Here is an 18,806-nt window from a genome sequence, read left to right as displayed (position 1 = left end):
TTCTCATTCAAAAGTACCAGATGACTCTTTTAACCCAGGACCTGAAACATGGAACTATATCTACCTTTAGTACTTTAATTTCGTAGTACTGAGTGCTAAAATATTAGATCAGCTAGTCTAGAAAACAACTACCACTTAGAACATTGTTTCCAGGACAAAACAACTTACAAATTAACTTCTGAAACCACAAACTATTTCTTAAGCTAGGGCCAAAGCTATTATAAATTTCTGCAATTACAAATTGTTCTACTGAATCAACGGGAAAGAAGGCAGGATTAATCAGACATAGAGAACAGTTAATTTTTTTTAACCCTTCCAATCTCAGTATTTCCCCTTATTATATGCAGCTGTTAAAAATCATAACCTATTTAGACATTAGTAAAACTATTCCATGATTTTGGACAATTTAGCCCTATTATCTCTATACAGCTACATCTGTATCTACATCTATTTTTGTCTTACTGTAGACATGAGTGAATTCAGAAGAAAAAACATTAAAATCAAAAAGGTTCCATTTGTGAAAAAGGGTCAGACTATCCGAGGGTTTTATGTGTGTATATATAAAATAGAGTCAAAACAAGAGAGACAGGAATACTTGCGTACATTACTGCCAGTAGAAGAATAAAATTCTACTGACTGTAGAAAGAGTCTGATTATATGATTTTAACTGACATTGTATATGAAGATGGCATAATATCTACAGGAGAGGAAAGGAGGGGAGGGGAAGAAAGAAGGGAGGAGAGAGGAGAATGAGGGTACCACTGCTAGCTTCTTTTCATTACTGGAATCCCACAATCTTCCTTCAGAAACCTCACATGCTATAGGTGATATGTAACCTTCTGAGAAGCAATCCAAGTTATGGGTCCAGTGTTTATGTATAAATTAACTGTTGGAAAAACTCAAATTCATTCTCATCCTTTTAGATAAAAGAAAAAAGCAGGGAAGAAAGGGTAGGCGGAATGAAGGAAGTTGAATTATTTTCTTTCCCTCAATGGGTAATCTTGAGCATATCACACTTTGGAGAGCACTGGGGTAGAGAACAAGAATCATAAACCCTGAGAAATGGCTACCGTAGATGATCTGAAAATCAAGGGTGAAGGTATAATTTTTGTATAGGAGATACGTGAAAAAATATTTAACAGCACACAACTCCAGTCAAAGAGGTCACCATCTTGCAAATAAATGGAGACATAAATCGGGAGAAAAAGCAGTTTATCTCTTGCTGCTGGGTCCCAGTATCAGGTTTTGACTCTGACGAGTCCTCCTGAGCATATAGAGAAGAATCACTGGGATCAACTCACTGCAAACTCATCTCCTAGGTTCAAGTGACCCTCCCACCTCAGACTCCTGAGTAGCTGGGACTACAGGCAGGCACCACCACGCCCGGCTAATTTCTGTATTTTATGTAGAGACAGGGTTTCGTCATGTTGCCCAGGATGGTCTCGAACTCCTGGGCTCAAGTGATCCACCTGCCTCTGCTTCCCAAAGTGGTGGGATTACAGGCGTGAGCCACCATGCCTGGCAAACACACTTTTATTTTTATAGCTCAAATGAAAGTGATTTTAGCCCAGGCACGGTGGCTCATGCCTGTAATCCCAGCACTTTTGGGAGGTCGGGGTGGGTGGATGACCTGAGGTCAGGAGTTTAAGACCAGCGTGGCCAACATGGTGAAACCTAGTCTCTACTAAAAATACAAAAAAATTAGCTGGGTGTGGTGGCGTGGCCCTGTAGCCCCAGCTACTCTGGAGGCAGAGGCAGAAGAATTGCTTGAACCCAGGAGACAGAGGTTACAGTGAGCAGAGATTGTGCCACTGCACTCCTGCCTGGGTGACAGAACGAGACTCCATCTCAGAAAAAAAAAAAAAAAAAAAGAAAGAAAGAAAAAAGAGAAAAAAGAAAAGAGATTTAACAACTAAATCCCTAAAGTATTATTTCTATTATTTCTTTAGCAATTCCCTTTTATGTTCCAGGTTCTGTGTGAAGTGCTTTAGGTAGACACTATCTCATTTGCGCTTCACAAAGGCCTACACGGTAGGTATTATCAACATTTTACAGATGAGAAAACTGAGACTCTACAAGGTTAAGTAATTAGACTACCATCACATAGCTAATAAGATCATTTAATGATTATTGCACTAGACAGTTCTGTTACAGACTGACAAATTAGAACTAAATTTAAATATCTCAGAATGCATCATTAGCTCACTATGAAATAATACATTTTCATTCTTAGAAGCTCATGAGCTGCTAGATTGCTTTATAGTTTCTGTGAAAAAAAAAAAACAAAACTGAAAATAATAGGCCCTTTAGTAATAGTTTCCCAAATGTCCAGGAATCATACTACCTTCCCCAGTAACACTGATGTATCTTGATGTTTTGCAGTTGTTGCCAACCTTAGTAGAAATTCAGCAAAATCTTTAAATAATAATTTCATATTGTTTTATACAAAGTTATATTTAGCCCAGGAGAATTAATCCCACAAACGATCTGAAAATTTCTGACAGCAGATTTTAGACCCGTTTTTTTTCTTAGCACACGTTTAGCATTATCCAAATTTTCAATACAGATGTTGCAGTGGACAGGACTGAAAATAGAAGCTGTTTTTCCTCTAACAGATAAATACCCTGTTCCAACAAAGAGGTATAAAATGTAGGTGCAACTGTTCAAGGAGTTGCAATACACAACAGTATAATGGCCTTGCCTACATTCACCAACTTATCCATATGGATGCTCAAGGGGTATCCACATGCACACCTCTCTTTGGGCCTCAACTACAGACAATATACACTCCTATCACAGCACCTGTATACCCTGCCTCTGCATGCAGTTGTTTATCTCCCTTGCCCTCTCCCAAAATTAAGCTTCTCCTAAGATATATATGACACACATAAATCTTTGCATACTCAAGCCCAGCAGAGTACCTGGACCAGAGCACGTGCTAAATACAAGTTTGTAAAAATCAATGAGACTTCTTCTGAGTATTATTTTGGTATTTTCCAGATCTAATAGCTAATGTAGGCTGGGTACAGTGGCTCATGCCTGTAATCTCAGCACTTTGGGAGGCCAGGGCGGGTGGATCACTTGAGGTCAGGAGTTTGAGAGCAGCCTGGCCAACATGGTGAAACCCCGTCTCCACTAAAAGTACACAAAAAAAATTTAGCTGGGCGTGGTAGCGTGTGCCTGTAGTCCTAGATACTCGGGAGGCTGAGGCAGAGAATCGCTTTAACCTGGGAGGCAGAGGCTGCAGAGAGTCAAGATTGTGCCACTGCATTCCAGCCTAGGTGACAAAGCGAGACTCCGTCTCCCGTCTCCAAAAAAAAAAAAAAAAAAAAAGTTAATGTAGCAAACTGAAATTTTAACCTACCAACTAGTAAAACACCTATTTTAGGTGAAAGATCTAGAAAGGAAAGAAAATAAACAAACTTGTAGGTAGCTAGGTGACTCATTAGAGAATGAGAAACATACTTGTGACTCATCAGCTACCAATAAATCATTTAACCACAATGACTAATATGAAGAAAAATAAAATAAAATATATATGTATACACATAATGGTACTAAAAAAGGCTTATTTTCAGAATCAGAATACCTCTATGTTTGGGGAAAGTGGGAAGTATTATATAAGCACAAACAGCGATATATAAATTTTAACTTTAAAACTACTTTTCACATTAATTGTAGTCCTTTATAGCGGGCACTGTAACTTTAAACTTTAAAAACTTGTGTTTACACTCACTGTCCTCTCTAACAGTCAATACAAAAAGGCCTCCAGGACTTCCTTTAAAAAAAAACTGGCTTTATAACACTTAACCAAAACTAACACAAACTACTCTGTTAATTACTTTAAAATGGCACACATACAAAAAAAATTTTTCTAAAAAGAATAAAGGGATAATATCTCAACTTCAGGATCAACTATTAAATATTAGATAAGATGGGGATCCAGAAATACAGGCCTGGATAGATGGGTATTGCATCTTCCTGCTTCTAGACAAATTTCATTTAAAAACCTCAAACCATTTCAGATATATAATTAAGAACCTGTTCCTAGAACCTCTAGGGAATTAGATGTGCCAACCTTCCTATGTAACTCATTCAATTGCTTCATTTTTATATGCATTCATCCATGAGAATATTGATCTTTCCAACAAATTGATTAAAATAATGTGTGAAGAGTCCTGTGGCACTTAAATCCAATTAGTGAATCAACTTTTTAGATTACTCTATTGATGAATTGGATATTCCTAAGACAGACAATTTGAGGCAAAATAGTTGGCTCCGTATTAAATTCCAATGTTTCTTTTAAGGAAAATACTCCAAAGCTAGAAACTGCTAGTAGTATTGTCTAGCCAGTAAGGCAAAAGATAAGCACTTCAGATTTAATATCTAAAGTAAATGCTAAGATCGTTATCTACTTAAGATATTAAAAGTGACCTCATATTTTGCCTTTTAAATGATTAAGAAACCCCAGCTGGAACTATCTGATTTGATATTTTTAATAGCACAGTCCTTGCTTTTTTCCACCTGGTATATGGCCAGAGGGAATAGAATTAAATATAGGGCTTCATGGAATTAACATATAAATACCACTGTTTCTCCCACTTTGTTGTGTATGAGTTCACGTCCAGTCTCTTTGGGCAGTAACATTCAAAATGGAAACGAAACATCTTGAAAATAAACAAATAGTCCTAAGGCACTCCTCTAGCTCCAAGCATTTTATATATAACAACTGATCTAAGACAGAATTAAAATTAAATGGAGATTAGAAATGGCCTTTTCCTAACAGACATATTTCTCTCCATACTATTTTCCAAACCAGATTCTGGCAGAATAGTTAGCTCGTCCACTAACTGAGCTGCTAGCTTCCCAAAGAGAATGTGTTACTAACTAAATATTCTTCTGAATTATCTCATGCTTCATTGATCCTCAAGTTTCTAAGTAAAGATTTTTGTTTTATTTAAGCAACAGAACTCACTAGAATTGGTTTAGATGTTGGTGATGTACTGTTTTTAATAATAACAGAAGGGTGGTAGAATACTAAGCAATGAAACTCACAGTGCTTTCCAAATTTTGCCTTTCCAATTATACTTAGAAACTAAGAGATAAAGAGGAATGAGATCCTGAAGAGGTCAGTGAAACAACGAAAACACAGGCACAGCCCATAAACCTCTATTTTCATTATAAAGTAGAATATACACTAGTGGGCCCAGCTGAGGAATAGGAATCAGTTGTCATGCCATGAACACACAGGATACTCTAGCCTGGTGTTAGATGATGGAATCAGGAGTCTTTGGGACAGGGGAGTTTGTAGGGTGTTTGTGGGGCAAGAGAAACAAAGGGGCGGGGAACAGTGGATAAAGGTGCAGAGAGTAGTTTCAGGAATGGAGCATGGGGCCACGAGAGGTCAGGAGGAGGCTGAAAAGACTGGGAGAGAATGTGGAGATGGATAAAAAGACTAGAAGTCTTGATGAGGTCCAACGGAAAATTAGGCAGCCTGGGGGAGGCAGATTGGTGGAAATTATAATCAGAGGATTACCGGGTAAAACAACCTGTTGGGCTTTTTCTAAACTCAAAAGCCTGGAACTTCTCTTCAATTAACTCGATATAGTTAAGCTTAGGAAACACTACTGGCTGCCTGCCCAATGGACTTCCCTCCTTCTTTGCTAAAGGGGCTAGCTTCACTCCTCTTTGGTGTCTACTCTTTATTTGGCCAAGTGCCATATGGGAAGATGAGCCCATCTCAGTTCCAAAGAGTGGGTCATGTATACTCTCAGTCCATGTTGGCAATTTATTCCAGATTAATGGTGTCACTTCCACTTAGTTTCTCAAACCAGTAATTTTCTAATTCATTATTTTCCTTACCCCCACACATAAGTAGTAAGCAAACAGCTAAGATTCATGTTTTATCCATTCACTAGCAAACCCCGTTGTCACTTTCAAGAGTACAGTTTTGCTATAAAGCTTGTTTTGAAAATGTGAATGTTTCAACATCGTTGACACATTAGGGAACAATTTGAGTATAATGAGAATTTTGCTTTTGCCTATGCCAGATTTCATCAGTGAGAACACTTGGTCAATGCAGACAACAACACTTGGGTGCACTCGGCCATGCAGGAATATACAAAATGCACACACCTTAAACATCTACTTGTAACTCATGTTATGAGCCATACCCATCCACATCTGGTGTTACAACTTTCCCTCTGATTTCAGACACTGTTCCTTCCATCACTTCAAAATAACTTACAAACTGCCTTTCTTTTGATACCCACTTCCACAAGCAAACTGCACATTTTTTTCAAGGTAAAATGCTATATTTATTGTAGTATTTATGTATTTCTTAACCATTCAACGAGTATAAAACTGTTACCTTTAAGAAGTTAGGTTACTGGCCGGGCGTGGTGGCTCATGCCTGTAGTCCCTGCACTTTGGGAGGCTGAGGCGGGTGGATCACCTGAGGTCAGGAGTTCAAGACCAGGCTGGCCAACATGATGAAACCCTGTCTCTACTAAAAATACAAAAATTAGCTGGGCGTGGTGGTGGGCGCCTGTAATTTACCCAGCTACCCAGGAGGCTGACGCAGGAGAATCGCTTGAACCTGGGAGGCAGAGGTTGCAGTAAGCCGAGATTGCACCACTGCACTCCAGCCTTGGCAACAAGAGTGAGACTCTGTCTCATCTTTTCAAAAAGTATGCCATTAATGAAGTTTTTTTTTTAAAATTGACACATAATTGTACATATTTATGAGGTACAGTGTGATGTCTCCATATATGTACACATCGCGTAAAAATCAAATCAGAGCATTTGGCATATCTATCACCTCAAACATTTATCACTTCCTTGTGGTGAGAACTTCCCAAATCCTCTCTTCCAGCTGTTTTGAAATATGCAATATTGTTAACCATAGTTACCCTACTGTGCAAGAGAACACCAGAACTTACTCTTCTTCCTATCTGTAATTTTGAACAGACTGACCAATCTCTTCCTCATCCCCCTCTGCCCCCCACCAACTATTCTCTCTACATCTATGTGATCAACATCTTTAGCACATGAGATCATCCAGTATTTCTCTGTGTCCAGCTTATTCCACTCAACATAATGCTCTGCAGGTTCATCTATGTTGCCACAAATGACAAGATTTCACTTTTGATGGCTGAATAGTATTCTAGAGTGTATATATCCCACACTTTATCCATTCATCTCTTGAAGGAAACTTAGGTTGAATCCATATCTCGGCTATGGTGAATGGTGCTGCAATAAATATTGGAGTGCAAATATGTATCTCTCTTTGACATAATCATTTCATTTCCTTTGAATAATTACCCCATAATGGGATTACTGGATCATATGGTAGTTCTATTTTTAATTTCTCATGAGCCGCCATACCGTTTTCCATAGAGGCTATACTAATTTACATTCCCACCAATAGTGTATGAGGGGTTTCCCTTTCTCCACATCAAGTTTTTGAGTGTTATGCCATTAATCCCATTTTCTCCATAAACACTGTGGTTTTTATTGCACAATTTTGCATAGGACGGTTATTTTTAGGAATGCATATGTCACATAGCAGAACTGACAGTACATGAGCACACTCTACAAAAAGCTAATCTAAAAGGACACCCATACCTAAATGTTCCAAGATCTCTTCTCCCTTGCTGTTGACGGAGCAATTCTAGGAAAGGACTTTAGTTGGTACAAGTGTCTAACAAAGCGCCTGCAATTAGATGTGTTAAGGAACAGTATTAGTTATTCAGCCAAATCCTTTCAATTCTTTCCTGCATCCACAATCTTAGTAAAAGATAAATTCTTATTTTAAATTCTGAGTCTGTGGTTTTATTTTCAACATCAGTGGCATACACCACACAGCTGCTTTTTTGAGTGACTTTGTGCCTTACTTCTCAAGAGAGTGATACAAAGGTGCAAAATGTATTGTGTTGTGTTAATGGCAGTGCTGATAAGAAAAAAAAGCCCAAAGCCTAAGCAAAAGTAGATGCAATTGATTATTAGATTTGCCTCTAGTGGTGTTAGGTTTCATGTTTTTAACTATCAAAATTTTTCTTATTGAGATTATTCAGGAAGAATAACTGTCACTGAAAACATGAAACTCTCTAGGTTCCAACTCCCTGTCCCTCCCCCTTATTTTTAGAGCATGCTTTTTAACAATAGGGTGATTCCTTAGAAGGCAGCTACTGCTTTATAGTGGAAGAGACAAACTCATTAGTGTTACTAATGGTTAAAAATAAATTCCTCCTTTGGAATTTTTAGCAGGAATTTATCACTCAAACATAAAAATATTTTTTATTACTTTATAATCAGATCCACTTTTTATTTATTTTTAATTTTTATTTATTTATTTAATTTTTTTTTTTGTAGCGACAGGGTTTTGCCATGTTGACCAGGTTGGTCTTGAACTCTTGGGCTCAAGTGATCCTCCTACCTCAGCGTCCTAAAGTGCTGGGATTACAGGCATGAGTCACCACGCCTGGCCCAGTTCTATTTTTTAAACTAAACTTTTTTCCCTTTAGTTTTGACTCGTAATACCTTGGGAGCAGTGTCTAGCTAACAAACTGTATTCTAAGTGGAGCTATAATGTGGAGGGTTTTGATCTAACACCATTACACACTATTTCAGAGAGGCAGGATGACACAGAGACTAGAGTGTGAATCCAGAATCTAAGAGACCTTAGTCAAGACACTTAATATTTCACATCTCGATTTCCTCATCTGAAAACAAAAACAAAAACAAAACCAAAAAAACAAAACCAAAAAAAAAAAAAAGAGAGAGAGAGAACAGAACCAACCTCCTCTCCGCCCCAAAACAAAAAAAGACAAAAACAGTATTTACACCTCATGGGGCTGTTGTGTGGATCAAGTGAGAAAAAAATCTGGCACTTTGTGGCTCCACGCTTAGTATAGAATAAGAGTCAGTTATTATAAGGGAACCTGTTATTTCCCCTGTACATCAACTGGGGAAGATGCTGGTGACCACTGTACTGTAACTTTTGGGTCTGGTACAGGGACTAACAGAGAAGAGGCATCCAAATAAGCATAAAAATCCATGCTAGACACTGGAAAGGTGGCAAAATAAAGCAAGTGTAGTTACTATACTGAGTTTTAATTTCAGATTAAGCTTCTTAAATATTAAAAATAATATTTCACATGCAACGAGTCTGGTATGTGGTGGGGGATGGGTTTTCCATGACCTTTCATCTAAAAAATACATGACACCTGCTACAGAGGTCGAGGAAGAGTAGCCCATCATTATTCACATAATCTATCAATAAACCCAAGATGACAGAAGATGGGCAGCATAACCTTTACACTAATAGTGTTACCTTTTATTTCTCATCATTCTAGGTACCACAGATTTAAGCACCTTGAAGTATTTCATTATACTAGATAGTCTCAATAAAGGCCTAAAATATAACAGAAATCCTATATATTGATGTATTCTGATTGTCTTGTTAATAGTAGGGATAAACTTGGGAGTTGGTAGAGACTGGGGGATGACCAAATTTTATTTTTGGGTAGTCATCGGCTCATATTTTTCTAAACTATTTCCATTTATTACCACCACCAAAAAAAAAAAAAAAAAAAGTCAATAATGGTGAAAGAGACACTATGTACATTAACAGTTTTTCCATTTGCATATTTATATATCCTTATATCAACAAAAACTACTAAAATTTTTAACACAGAAACTTGACTATTAAAGATTTTCAGCAAAACCGATACATTTTTTAGCTTTCTGGTTGTCAGAAATAATGTGTTAAATCTTACTATATACTCAATGATAAATATACTTACAGATCTACACAACCACCCACATTCAAATGAGTAATTTTTAAATCTTTGCAAGGGGGGTGAAAAAAGATTAGTTAGAAAAGAGGCATGCCATAAAGTTGTCACACACCAGTTCTTCAAATAATGCACCAACATAAAATGCTTCAATGTTATAAATTAAATGTACAATTCACTGAGGCAAAGAAGTACAAAATGCCCAAACACAAGAAACCACGTATTTGCTAATTAAAACAGCATCAAAAGAACAAAAATAAATTAGGTAAGTACTTCAAAAAATAATAAAACCACCACCACCTTTTGAAAATAAAAATCTTTTTTTTTTTTTTTTTTTTTTTAGACAGGGTCTCGCTCTGTCACACAAGCTGGAGTGCTGTGGCACAATCTCAGCTCACTGCAACCTTCGCCTCCCAGGTAGCTGGGGACTACAGGCTCACACCACCATGCCTGGCTAATTATTTTGACTTTTTTGGTAGAGATGATGTTTCACCATATTGCCCAGGCTGGTTTTGAACTTCTGGGCTCAAGTGATCTGCCTGCTTTGGCTTCCCAAAGTGCTGGGATTATAAGTGTGAGCCACCATGCCCAGCCATATGTTTCAATTCTAAGGTAAGCATAAGCTTCATTTATAGGTCAAGCACTTCTTTCAATTATAGTGAATTAGTACCACACTAGACCTCAGACTTTTATATTTCTCACCCAAGTAGAAATAAGTGTTTGAATCAGCATCTTAGCTTTGAAGAATGAGTTAAGATAAGCAAACAGTAAACAATGTAAGAAGTCACATGGTTGTGTCAGGGAAAACCAGAGATGGACAATACTTAAAGTGGTAAAAACAAATTTTATTCAAGATTATTGCAATAGGGGAAAAGAGATCTGAGTATAGAACTAGGCTTAACTTTGAATACACGATTGGCAAGTGGAAACTTAGGGCCAAAGATGGGAATATAGAGTCAGTGGATGGAAAATTACTAAGAGGAGCCATCAGGAGAAACGGAAGATTTTGGCTAAAATGACCTAACAGGATTCTTGTTGAAGGCAGGCGAGGGTGATCAGACATCACCTGAGGGACGGTGGAGGAGAAGGAACCCAATTAGCTATGGCGGGTGATCAGATACTGAGGGGGGATGACAGGGGTTATAGTTAAAGCAACTCAGCAGGATTCTTACTAAAACTGAACAATGCAGGCATAAACATGAAGTAAAAAAGTCAAGGCTTACCGGAGCAGAAAGTTCTTTCAAAGGAATCTGAGGAGAGTTTGGTCAATGAGGGACTCTTTGTCACTAGTTAGTAGGGAACTAAATCCTTGCGTTCTCTCTACCTCTATTACACCCATCTGTCCACTGGTGCTTTGCAAAAATTAAAGATTTAAATCATTCTTTAAACCATGATAACTTATTTATTTATTTTTTTTGAGATGGAGTCCTACTCTGTCGCCCAGTCTGGAATGCAATGGTGTGATCTCGGCTCACTGCAACCTCCATCCCAGATTCCAGCAATTCTCCTGCCTCAGCTTCCCGAGTAGCTGGGATTAGAGGCGCCTACCACCACACCTGGCTAATTTTTTTTATTTTTAGTAGAGACGGGGTTTCACCATGTTGGCCAGGTTGGTCTTGAACTCCTGACCTCAGATGATACACCCACCTTGGCCTTCCATAGTGCTGGGATTACAGGTGTGACCAACCACGCCCGGCCTGTGATAACTTATTTTTTAAGCCAGAGTCTTGCTCTGTTGCCCAAGCTGGACTGCGGTGGCACAATCACAGCTCACTGCAGCCTGGATCTCCTGGGCTCAGGTGATTCTCCCACCTCAGCCTCCAGAGTAGATGCGACTACAGGTGCATGCAGCCATGTCCTACTAATTTTTTTTTTTTTTGAGACGGAGTCTCGCTCTGTCGCCCAGGCTGGAGTGCAGTGGCACAATCTTGGCTCACTGCAACCTTCGCCTCCTGGGTTCAACCGATTCTCCTGCCTCAGCCTCCCGAGTAGCTGGGACTACATGTGCCCGTCACCATGCCTGGCTAATTTTTTGTATTTTTAGTAGAGACGGGTGTTAGCCAGGATGGTCTTGATCTCCTGACCTCGTGATCTGCCCGCCTCGGCCTCCCAAAGTACTGGGATTACAGGCATGAGCCACCACGCCCGGCCGACTAATTTAAAAAAATTTTTTTTGGTAGAGATGGGGTTTCGCCATGTTGGCCAGGCTGGTCTCAAACTTCTGGGTTCAAGTGAACGGCCCATTTTGGCCTCCCAAATTGCTGGGATTACAGGCATGAGCCACCATGCCCAGCTGATCCAAAATAAGCGTGGTGAGAAGTATGCACTACTCAATAAGGCACAGACCAGCAGTTCTAAAACTACTCTATAGGTTCTCTTTAGTGGAACAAAAAATGTCAGCAAACCCCATTAATCACTTAAATAAGTTCTGTCATGTTACTTAAAGACCTACAAATACCAAACTAGTGTAAATGCTTATGCTTATAGACCTTAACTTTAAAATAGAAATAAATTTTTAAATAAAAACAAAATTCAAATTAATAAGTAATATTAATTTTTAATTTCACTAAAACTAAATTGCTGACATTTGGTTTACTGTATGAAGCTTGTAGCCTTAGAGCCAGTTCCATAATTAATTTGTTTCTGTATTCTGACTTCAATACTAGTAATGGGAAGAATACCTGTTCAGTTACTTAAAACATTAACTTTGAGGTAGAGTCAGGATATTTCAGCTTCACAATTAACCAAAATTCTGCAAAGAGTAATCTAAGAATGACAATTTAAATAAAGTATCAGTCAATCATTTTATAAAACTGTCTTACTTATGTGAAAGTTAATGTGGCATTGTTAGTTAAAATTTGTATCAAATGAATTATCAAGTATCTGAACTTAACTGGAACTAGAAATAGAAACATTTTTCCTTGCATCCAACTGTTATACTATTAGTGATCTGCTGCCTAAACAAGTGACCTCAAAGATAAATGTATGAAAGCTACCTTAATTTTTGCTTTCACAATTTTAGCGCATACCCATTTTATGCGCTAAAACACAGTTAACAATTTTTAGGAAAAGGATTTTAAAAGACAAAGAAAAACCCCATATATCTTTTCCCTAAAAAAGTTCTAAAAAGTTCTTGCTGAAGTCTAAAAGTAGACTTCTCCTACCAAGAAGGATCAGGATTTCTGAACTATCTTAGAAGTATAGGTTACATCACACAGAAAGGACAAACTGACTGACCCATCTGGAACATAAAATCATGTTCCTAAGAAAATTATCTTAACCAACTACAAAACCTAAAAACTCATCATTTTTTGCCAACGAGTCTTAGCCGTAAGAATTTTCCTTTTTCGCAAGATAGCAAAAGCCATTAACCCACCTACTGGTAATTATTCAGGCTCGATTCCTTAACATACTAGTGCCAAAAGTTTAATAATAGTTATCTATGTACCACATGTTGAACCTATTGTATAAAATTGGCTCCATTCACTTACATATAACCAGTGACAAGGTTTATAATTTGGAACAGCTCAACCTTTTCCCATACATTGCTACTTTATATAAAGTCCATTTTTTAAAGGGACTAAAAATAGCTGCATGTTCTTTGCTTAAAAAAAAAAAAATCAAGTCACAATTTAGTTAAGCCTGAACTGCATCTAGATCCTTATGGAGTTCCACTTCAGGAATTTAAAAATCTAGGCTAAATTACCTATATTCTTCCCTTGTCTAAAAGAAAGATCACCCATGGCTGGCCGCGGTGGCTCATGCCTGTAATCCCAGCACTTTGGGCGGCTGAGGCGGGCGGATCACCTGAGGTTGGGAGTTCAAGACCAGCCTGACCAACATGGAGAAACCTCGTCTCTACTAAAAATACAAAAGTAGCTGGGCATGGTGGTGGCATGTGCCTGTAATCCCAGCTACTGGGGAGGCTGAGGCAGGAGAATTGCTTGAACCGGGTAGGAGGTTGCGATGAGCGGAGACCACGCCATTGCACTCCAGCCTGGGCAACAAGAGTGAAACTCCGTCTCAAAAAAAAAAAAAAAAAAAAAAAAGATCGCCCGTATATCATCCCATTTGGATGAAAGCCTTTAATAAAATAATGATAAAAAGATGTTCTTTAATTTTATGAGGGCATTAGTGAACTAAGTTCTGTTTGGGAGACCATTTTAAAGTAGCTCTTTTAGCTATTAAGCTATGGTTGACATCTGATATAGTCAATCGCTGTTATTTAGTCAAGTCCCAGGAGTTTCTGAGAAGATCCAAAATAATAGGAATAACTTATTTGCGGAGTACTTTAATGTGTCTGCTTCTAAACACATCACATGGATTAACTGTCCACTTGGTCAGTAGAATGCCTCTCACTGAATATTATGGGTAACTGGGATTTTCAAAAGGCTTTTCCACTGGAAGCTTTAGGAATGTAACGCCGAGGTTATAATGCAGTTTAATGGAAAAATATATTCTCTATGTAACTGTCGGCTTCATGTATTAGTTTTCAAAACCAAATTATTATACAAAAGACAAAAGTTGTTTGTTGATTTGAGGTTGACTTTTTTCCAGTATTTTTCAGTATATTTAATAGAATTTAGCATCTATGTCTGCGGTTTCCAGGACCATCTTTTTTTCTTTTATAGAAGGTTCTCTGTGCAGATAAAATTTCTAGGGACCAAGCTCATTTATGTTTGACTTCATAGGATACACACTAACCTTAAAAGGTTGGAAGACAAATGCACCCCACAAGCACACACTCTAACCAGGAGACGAAACAAGCAAACCTAATTACCAGAAGACACACGTAGAAGAAAAGTGGCCATCTCTGGGCAGCACTGGGAGATAGGGAGAGGTGGGGCTACTGTATTAGTAGTATTAAAATACTACTGATCTCATCAATGAATCGATATAATTCATGGCACTTAAGTTCTTAAATCCGAGTGCAGGTATTACTATGACGTAATTTGATAAATATCTAAACCAAAACCAGCTGCTGAGCATCCTTTATATGTATAACATTGTGCTAGAGGGTCAGGGAGGGCTGAAAGCTAAATTACGATATTGAATTAGATAATTTTTAAGTTTCTTTCCAATTCTAAAATTCATAATTCCATCTGTATTAACTCAGAAAGCATGCATCTAAAAAGCAAACATTTAAAAAATCAATAGAAAAAATATATCATTTACTCTGATTGAATTCTTTCTTTTAAAAAACACACACTATGAAATTACTTTATTACTTAAAACACAAAGACCATCCATTTTCTCATGTTTTCTGAGATCATTATCATGGAAATAAAATTCTGATGAAATTGAAAAAAAACATGAAACAAAATTAGCCACATCACCACTACCAAGTAAAACAGCTCTCATCACCTTAGAGCCACTGCACACACAACCACACTTCTATCTCTATATCCGCCTCCTATAAGCTGAACAAAACAATGTGCTGCTTCTACGGGAACTCTGAGCCAGACAGCCCAGACTTTTACAGGAGGAAAAAGCAAGTTTTACCTTTTTTCTCCTAAACCCTTTTGGTGTCAAAGCTAAAAGTTGTAAAACATTTGTTTTACTTCCTTCTGGAGGCAATCATTTGCCAAACTACATTCTTTTATTTTATATACTTTTATTTTTTGGTTAGAAAACTTGTTGCTCAATATGCAAATCTCAAACTGGGGGAGGGAGGGAAGGAGGGAGGAAATGAAGCTCAACAAACACAACAAAATAAAGTTGCTCTGCTATGTTGAGGCTGCCAGGCTTTTTGTTACTCTACTTGAAAGTAAATGTGACTTGTCTGTAGAGAGTGCTGCTTCAGCAGTTCCAAATGAATTTTAAGCCTGTGCTCCATATTTTCTCTTTTGTAAGTTTAATGTATTCAGCAACACTGAACTGACAATTTAAATAACTACATTTTTAAACAAACGAAGCATTGATGTTAATGTATGAAAATGGTCCAAACCCCTGGGAGTCTTGGTTCCCACCATTGTTTATTCTGACAACAGGATATAATTGCTTACTTACTTGGCAGCAAATTTAACCATCTGCTTGCTTGCATGGTCTCCCACCGCCACAAGAGCCTGGACATTAAACTGCTGCTGACGTAGGACTAAGAAGCACTGTTTCCCTGAAAAAGACAGAAAGAACACAAATGTATTAAGGACACGCAACTTCAGGTTTTACAAAGAAGGAAAATGCTCTCTACTTTAAAAGTGGGCCAAAATTTACTATACTCATCAGGCACGCACGCATGTGTATACTATCCATTTGGCTTCCACAGACAAAATACTCACACTCAACTGACAACCCTTAAAGAAACTCAAGTTCCTATGATGAGTAACAAGAAATGCTTTCAACTTGTTATAAGAACACAGGCAAATCACCAATTTCAAAAAAACTTCTAAATCAAGAAAATTATTTTGTCATTGCATTCATTTATTAAACAAATTTCAAGTAACTTGAGATCACTTTCAACATTCATTCAATAGTTAGTATATTCCACATGCAAAGGCACTGTACTACTATGGAAGTTTCAATACTGCAACCACAAAAGTGCTAACACAGTGCTTAAAAACAAGGACACAAACACTATGGGGTGGTCCATCTACAGAGTTTCTTCCTACCAAAGTACCTTTTAAACAGCATTTAAATTGACAGGCTAGTGCCTTTCATGTTCTACGTTCTTCATTTTTCCTTTATCACCTTCCTAGTCCTTCATATTTTATGAGTCTCACATTTTTTTTTACTCCAAATAACTTATATTGTCTATTAAAGGTCATTTTCTTCAAGCCCTATAACCAGTTTTATTTTTACATATCCTGGGCCTCTTTATTCCTTCTTCTTTGATAAAGAACTGTCACTCCTTATTCTTAACCTTCTGAAAAACATTATTCATAATATATTTCGTTATTATGTATCCTCGTGACATCCCTTTTTCCTCCAAAGCAGATCCTTCTTAAGTCTCTGATCAAATTCTGGGAAATTACTTCTTCATAAAAAATGGGTTAATCTCTCCAAGACCACTTTACACATCAGATTGTTTTGTAAAACATCACAAGATTTTGTTTTTTAAACTGAGCATTATATTTTACATTTAGAATGGGCCTTAACCAAAAGAAGAAAGAAAAAGGAAAGCAAAAATGCAAGCAGACTTACAGTTACTACTTTTAACATACAGTATTTTGAAATGCAAATCAGATAGCAATCACAAGTTAAAAAAGACAGGTTGCAAATGAAGTGTCAACACAGACATAATCTATTGACTTTAGAGTCATATATGATTGGCAGGTTTTTAACCACTAAAAAACACTCTTAATTTTCCCTTTTGCTTTGGAGGATGATCCAGTCACAAAGTAAAATCCTAAAAAACGAAGTTGTATTAATACAGGAAACAAATTCAAAGGAGTTTTAAAATATTGGAAGGACAAAGGTTATTACCACAGAGAAACTTGCAGATGAATAAAAATAACATTTTCCTAGGAACTACTACTGAAACCACAGCCACGTTACCCCACTTAGAAAAGTATGTTACTGTGAAATGGAAGGTAATGTGCACACGACAGTGCTAGGCTAAGCCATAATGTAGTCAGAGTGTATTAGCTACTCTAATAGTCCAGACAGAAGCAGCACCAACCTAGCTGCCTCACAAAGCTGTCCAGTGATAATTTCAGTGCTACACAAAGACCCTGGAGAAAGAATGGAGAACTCTAAAGGACTTACAAAGGGTGAGCACAGGATAAGTCTATGGGTCGGCACTAGGGGGTAACAATTAGTGTGTCTGGTAGAAAAAAAAGTAAAAGCTTTGAAATCAAAAGGCCTGGTATCATATCCTATCACTTCCTATGAAGGGGCCTGTGGGAAAATTATTAAACCACTTTATATCTCAGTTCTTCATCTGGAAAATGGAGACGGTAATAGTCATGGGGTTTTCTTCCATAATCATAAGGATTTTATAATATGTTTAAAGTTGAGACGGAGCCCAATTAATGTTAACTATTAATGACTTTTTTTTTTTTTTGAGATGGAGTTTTGCTCTTGTTGCCCAGGCTGGAGTCCAATGGCGCTACCTCAGCTCACTGCAACCTCCGCCTCCCGGGTTCAAGCGATTCTCCTGCCTCAGCCTCTTGTGTAGCTGGGATTACAGGCACGTGCCACCAGGCCTAGCTAATTTTTGTATTTTTAGCAGAGATGGGGTTTCACCATGTTGGCCAGGCTGGTCTCGAACTCCTGACCTCAGGTGATCCACCCACCTCAGCCTCCCAAAGTGCTGGGATTACAGGTGTGAGCCATCGCGCCTGGCCTATTAATGACTTCTTTTTTTTTTTGAGATGGCATCTCGCTCTGTTGCCCAGGCTGGAATGCAATGGCATAATCTCAGCTCACTGCAACCTCCACCTTCTGGGTTTAAGCAATTCTCCTGTCTCAGCCTCCTGAGTAGCTGGGACTACAAGTGCCTACCACCACACCTGGCTAATTTTTGTATTTGTAGTAGAGACGGGGGCTTCACCATATTGGTCAGGCTGGTCTTGAACTCGTGACCCCAGGTGATCCACCCGCCTTGGCCTCCCAAAGTGCTGGGATTACAGGCATGAGCCACTGCGCCTGGCCTTAATGACTATTTTTAGTAACACCACTACCACTGACTACTTATTTGATGATTGATTATCATTCCTTTTTCGCAGCTGGATGACTATATACAAAAAGTATGCAGGGCGCTGGGAACACGAACGTAAGTATTTGTTAGAAAATCAGATAGACTCTTACATGAGGAAAAAGTGATAAAACCATATGTAACGTGTAATCCCAATTTTGTTTGTGTAAGAAGTATATTAAGATTGATCATATGGGGAAAAAACCACCAAAATGTGGCTACCAATGAATGGTGAAATTATAGGAAATTGTTCTGTCCCTGTATTTTTCTGTATTTTCTGAACTTTCTACAATAAATATGCACTACTTTTCTAATCAGAATAAAAAATTTTTAAGAGAACTATACACTCACAGGTAGGTACAGAAGAAAGGTAA

General features: G+C 37.9%; 1 protein-coding gene across 1 annotated transcript in view; it reads right to left on the bottom strand.

Annotated features, from left to right (window-relative positions):
• The window catches only part of DARS1 (aspartyl-tRNA synthetase 1), a 79,441-nt gene that overhangs the window by 39,391 nt on the left and 21,244 nt on the right, over positions 1-18,806 (bottom strand). Inside the window, exon 4 of the mRNA XM_003822817.5 lies at positions 15,807-15,909. Coding sequence (XP_003822865.1) covers positions 15,807-15,909 — 103 coding nt within the window. The remainder of the gene's footprint in view (positions 1-15,806; positions 15,910-18,806) is intronic.

The sequence above is a fragment of the Pan paniscus genome, chromosome 13 (genome assembly GCF_029289425.2).
Source record: "Pan paniscus chromosome 13, NHGRI_mPanPan1-v2.0_pri, whole genome shotgun sequence".
Classification (NCBI taxonomy): domain Eukaryota; kingdom Metazoa; phylum Chordata; class Mammalia; order Primates; family Hominidae; genus Pan; species Pan paniscus.
The sequence above is the reverse complement of the archived record's forward strand: the minus strand, read 5'-3'. Positions and strand labels throughout refer to the sequence as shown.